Source organism: Telmatherina bonti, assembly GCF_933228915.1.
Source record: "Telmatherina bonti genome assembly, chromosome: 6".
In the NCBI taxonomy this organism is placed as follows: Eukaryota; Metazoa; Chordata; class Actinopteri; order Atheriniformes; family Telmatherinidae; genus Telmatherina; species Telmatherina bonti.
The window spans coordinates 30,877,138-30,882,742 of record NC_136624.1 but is presented as its reverse complement, the minus strand read 5'-3'; the positions used below and the strand labels follow the sequence as shown (position 1 = coordinate 30,882,742).

Here is a 5,605-nt window from a genome sequence, read left to right as displayed (position 1 = left end):
AGTTTTGATGGCAAAGTTATCCCTATCCCCCTAAAGGATCCTTTAAACAAATTCTTATTATACTGTATAACAACACAGCTTGTAACAAGTGTAACTGAGCAGTAAAATGGTAACATAAGAAGGAAGGAAAGAAAAAAAACACAAAAAAAAAACAAAAAAAAAACCTAGGCTTTCAAATATATGTGGATAAGTATATATATCTAATACATACATTCCTTTTGTATATGTATATTTATTTGTAAGAGAGGAAACAAAGAAAAAGGAAACAAAATACACTTGTAATCTGCGATGCACTTATGCAATCGAAATGTTACGTTCCCCCCCCCCCAAATCTCACGTTGCGTCACCGATCCCTCCCGCAGTGGGAAGACACGCCCCTCGATGACATCACTCCTTAAAGCCGTATTCGAGCTTCTCAGTTCCGCCATTTTAACTTCCTGCTTTAGGGTGGAGGAAGCATCCGCAGAATATTATTTCTCAAACTCGTAACGTCGTTGTATCGTTAAATTTAACACAGGGGTTTATGTTGTTTATTTGTCCTCTTTTAATTAAAAACGTCTTGTTAGTTCCTGAAAGCTTGCATCGGTTAGTTTCAGCCGGAAAGTCGCGATGCCGAGCCACCCGCTGCGTGTAGCGGTTGTGTGCTCGAGCAACCAGAACCGCAGTATGGAAGCGCACAATATACTCAGGTAAAGCAGAGCCGCTGATAGGATGAGAATAGGGCAGCGACTCCAGAGGAAACCATATGTTTTTGGTATCGAGTGTTTTTTCCTCTCTTTTTGTGCTTGTCACAAGCCACGTCGGGGCGGTGACGGTCCGCCAGGCCCTGACGCAGTTTAACAATAGATTCCCACTTTCGAATGCCTCACGCCGGCTGTAGCTCATTTAATACGACTTTTTTATTGGGTTTGGCTTTTTAGGCTGATTAAATGTATCGTTTTAGTTTTTATTTTGTTTCTTCAACTTCAGTGGTTTTCTAAAAGGAAGAAAACAAGGCCCAAGTTGTTGAGGCAGTTTCATCCCTTTTCCAAACACGCAAACAGCGCCCCCTAGTTGGAACTATTCCGGAAGGAAGACGCTGCAGCGGTGCCACACTTGGGTGGTTTATTTTCACCTGCCGGTCACATCTGTCACTACACCACTAGGAGTTTCATGTCGAGGTTTAGATTATGAAACAGGGGACATCTTCTGTCTGACTTGGCGTAATCCTTTTTGAATGCCTGTTCAGTTCTCTTTGAACAAATAGCTTATTGCCAAAACCACACTGGGCTAAATTAATTAGTCCGGTCCTGTGAAATAAAGTTTTGAGAACTTCATTTTTATAGGTTTTTGTTTTTTTTTTGTTATACAATTATTCAGATGGAATGGTGCAGGAAAGTTGGGTTGGAAAGGGTGGCTTGTATTATTTAAACAGTGTGACTTTAAGCTGTAGAGGGTTGTTTTATGTTGCTTTGCAGACATTTGAAAATATTTGCATTCTCATGGTCCTTACTTGTAAATTGTAACATAACTTATTGTCTTGTCCTTTCCTTTCTGCAGCAAACGTGGATTTGAAGTTCGATCATTTGGGACAGGGTCTCATGTGAAGCTACCAGGTCCTGCCCCGGATAAGCCTAATGTGTATGACTTCAAAACAACTTATGAACAGATGTACAACGACTTGGTCCGCAAGGACAAGGAACTGTATCCCCTTCACACTCACCTATTCCTCACGCACAAATGCATATACAGAATCACTAGAAGTCGCATAAGTAAACAATCAAGTTTGTATGTACATTGTGAGTCCTTGCAAGAGGTGGAGTGGGAACCGGCACAAAAGATGGGAGTGGACCAGTGGGTAAAACACAAGAAGGAGCTTAAAAATGTGTAACTTAAGTGTTTGGTTGTTAAAATCTGTATAACAGGTGGAGAATCGCTATACAACAGTAAGTGAAATTAATCAGAGATTGTGGCATCTCTGATTAGATACTAAGAGTGCTGTTATATGTAGTCCTGGTTTAAGCTGTCACCACAGTTTTTCCTTTAAATTTTTTTTACTTTATTTTTTTCTCCTTTTGTTGCTCATTGCATGCTATTAAGTTGCAAGAGCTTCTGTCATATATATATATATATATGGTAAAACATAGGGAGGAGATGGGAAAATATGAAGCAACAAACAACCCCATTAGCACAGAAACCATGTTAGATAGGAGAGGAAAAAAAGAATAAAGTGACAAAAGATATGGAAAAATATTTTAATGGATTTGGGTTGATTGAAACTTGGTAGCAACAATTTTGTAAAATTTAAAACTTCAGATCTGATCCATCTCAGGTTTGTAAATAAGTGGTAAATCACATGTAGCCTTTACTAAAGTGAAGAGAGTGAAAAACCTTGGAATTTCTAAATGAAAACTTGTGGTTAATAAGTAAAAATGCACAATGCTGCTTTTAAACTACTTGTATATGTCATGTTTATATTAAATGTAATTCTATTATTACTCCTGGTGGTCAGCAACATGTGGTGGGCAACGTTCCATGTTAAACAAAATTTTTAACATATTAATTTGATGCAAGCTTTTTTTGTTTGTAGATAAGCTTTTTATCAGATAAGCCCAGCTTGGGGTCATTTCTAAAGTTTAACAAAAAAAAAAATTATTATGGCTGTAAAACACAAAAATTGTGGAAATACAGGGCACAGAAGTTAGTTCTTGCTGCTGCTATTGTATTGCAGGTGTAATCTCTTAAGGCCCATGGTGAGTTGAGGTCAAACCTGTTTTCCTTGTTAAAATGTCCTACTTATTATGAATATGAGGTACACAAACAGCGTCCTGCACAGTGTTTTTTTTTCCCTGATGACTTTGCATGCATTTCTAACTTATGCAGTGCATCACTGGAAACAATGCAGAATGTTGGGCTGATTTTAAGGTAAAATGAATTATGTTTTTTAGTTTGAATTAGTTTTAGAAAAGGTTATGCTGGACAGAACCAGATTTTTCTATTGTTACTGTTGGCAAGAAGCTATAGACAGAATTATTCATAACACTGACATTAAAACTTACTAAAAGGATGAACTGCTTTCAAAAGTAACACTTGTTAGCGTGAGAGTCTTCCCTCTGTTTTTATTTATTTATTTATTTTTATGAAATGATCAGTGATGAATAGGAGGCACCACTAGATGGTGCTGCCATTTCTCCTCCAGATCAAATTCTGCCCCATCTCCAGTGTGTTGATCCAGCCTGTTTGACTGCGATGCAGCAGAGTGAAACCGGTGCCAAGTTTGCTGTATCTCTGAGGTTTTTCTCTGGCTACTGTTGTATTCCTTGACTTCCCCAATCTTCAGATACACACAGAATGGCATCCTGCACATGCTGGACCGAAACAAGCGCATCAAATCAAAGCCAGAGCGTTTCCAGCAATGCAAGGAGAAGTTTGACCTGGTCATCACCTGTGAAGAGAGAGTCTATGACCAAGTGCTGGAGGGTGAGGATTGCCAGAGGCAATAATACATCAACAAATAACCTTTGTTAACAACTATGATTCATTGCATTTGAACATGTTTAGTTGTTGGCTTTTACCTTAACTTTGTGTGTTACTGTGTTTCCTGTTTGTTGTTGGTCCCCAGATCTGAATTCAAGAGAGCAGGAAACTCTACAGCCGGTGCATGTAATCAATGTAGACATTCAGGACAACCACGAGGAAGCCACGCTGGGTGCCTTTCTCATCTGTGAGCTGTGTCAATGTGTGAGTGTGTCCTGCATGTTTCAAAGATTTCTTTTTATAAAAAAAAAAGACTATATTTAAGAATTATTTTTAAGTTCTCAATAACTCTAAAACAATCATTTCTGTGGTAATTTCATGGTCATTAGGTGAACAATAAAAATCAGCTGTTTACACTTGTAAGCTTTGTTTGATACATTTCTCTCTCCACCCTGCAGATCCAACACACTGACGACATGGAGAATGAAATTGATGAACTCCTACAAGAGTTTGAGGATAAAAGCAACAGACCTTTTCTTCACACTGTCTGTTTCTACTGATAATAGAAATAATTAATATACAGACCACAATCTCAAGCAATCAAATAGAATATGGACATGCCGAATCATACCCTACAGTCATCTGTGACACACTGCATAAGTTTTGTGTGGCTGCACAGACACACAGAACGTTGGGTCAGGATCTGACATGACTGCTGTGGGACATTGTGATGAGTTTTTCCTCTATGCTGAGGATAACTTGCTGCTTTCACTTTGCCTTTATTCCCCTCAGATTAAGAACAAGGTCCTCCATCCATCTCAGTCATGTGAAATCACTCAACCATTTCTCCTCAGGGAGAGCCATGACACCCAAACCCCTGACACAAAACTCCTCTACAAGTCCCTCTTTTTCTTTAATACAGCATATTTGTGCTGATTTTTTTTTTTTTTTCTTTTGATTTAAAATTGCAATTCATTCAAGCATATTTAACAGATTTTAATTCTAAGTTGGGACTGTGTATTTGTGTTTACACATAGGAGGAATATTATTTGAATTGTATTTTTGTGCGACCATGTGTTGTATATTAGTTAAGATTAAATTAAAGGGGGCTGGGATAATGATGTATTACCAAATCCAGACCTCTCAGAGGCTCTGCTCCAGTGTGTTTCCAATATAATATGCTGATTCATATTTAAACTCCAACATGCTGTCTTTTCAGGGCATAGTATTTTTTTGTTCTTTCGTAAATGTTAAAAGAATTGAAGCATTGTAATTATTTTGGAGCTGCGAGCTCAGTGAGTGCCTGATTTTCTGTATGTATATATGAATCTACTAAAAGTAATATGTCAAAACATCCAATGGATCTTTATTGCTTTGTAATGTAGAATGCATCACATCCTCTTCTCACTTTTTGATTGACCAGCACACAAAGGGTGGCACATAAAGATTATATCCCTCTAAACACAGGAATAGGTCTTAACAGGGATATTCAACTTTTAGAGAAAGTGTGAAAAGTTGACACTTAACTGACATGTGAATGTGGGACATTTATCACTTCATGGCAACTCCTTCACGTAACATTTATTGGCACAAAAGCAATCAACGGATGTACCAAAACATTAAATGTCAATAACTTGCCTTAAGTGTCATCTTGATCTGATTATCTCAAAATGTAAACAAAATGGATCTATAAAATGGTTCATTTACATTTATTTTGGCTTTTTCTTTTGAAGTTCAATAAATTCTTTGGCACTGAAAAGTTTGGAGTCAAATCAAGTTAATATGTAAAGGTTTTAGTGTATTTTAGTTACATTCTTTCATCACACAAAGTATCTAACATTTACTAGGTAGTTTTACATATATTTTGGGATTACTGTAAAGGTAAGGTAAATTTTCATTATTTCTTTTTATGTTTAGATGTTTTTAGCAACCAAATACAACTGCTAACTATTGCCTGTATTCACATTTGTCCATCCATTTTCTTAACTGCATAGTCCAATTCAGGGAAGCTGGAAACTGGAGCTTATCCCAGCAATCACTGGCCTAGAGGCAGGGTACACCCTGCACCTTAACAGGTTGCTAGTCCATCACAGTACTCGTATTTGTGCTTTAGGTAAACAGTGAGCTCAGTTTTTTTTTTTTTTTTTAA

At 37.4% G+C, this 5,605-nt stretch overlaps 1 protein-coding gene across 1 annotated transcript; it reads left to right on the top strand.

Annotated features, from left to right (window-relative positions):
* The first annotated feature begins 451 nt into the window (after positions 1-451).
* On the top strand, positions 452-5,118 carry ssu72 (SSU72 homolog, RNA polymerase II CTD phosphatase). The gene is made up of 5 exons (XM_079241803.1): positions 452-689; positions 1,540-1,683; positions 3,320-3,459; positions 3,602-3,720; positions 3,915-5,118. The coding sequence occupies exons 1-5, from the start codon at positions 610-612 to the stop codon at positions 4,014-4,016; spliced, it is 585 nt and encodes a 194-aa protein (XP_079097929.1). The 5' UTR covers positions 452-609; the 3' UTR covers positions 4,017-5,118.
* The last annotated feature ends 487 nt before the right edge of the window (positions 5,119-5,605 follow it).

What these genes read in the sequence shown, in the direction of transcription:
- ssu72 (XM_079241803.1), top strand. Translation starts at nt 610, where the DNA reads ATGCCGAGCCACCCGCTGCGTGTAGCGGTTGTGTGCTCGAGCAACCAG. An exon ending in GAAGCGCACAATATACTCAG is followed by an intron (nt 690 to 1,539) that starts GTAAAGCAGAGC and finishes TCCTTTCTGCAG; the next exon opens with CAAACGTGGATTTGAAGTTC. An exon ending in CTATGACCAAGTGCTGGAGG is followed by an intron (nt 3,460 to 3,601) that starts GTGAGGATTGCC and finishes GTTGGTCCCCAG; the next exon opens with ATCTGAATTCAAGAGAGCAG.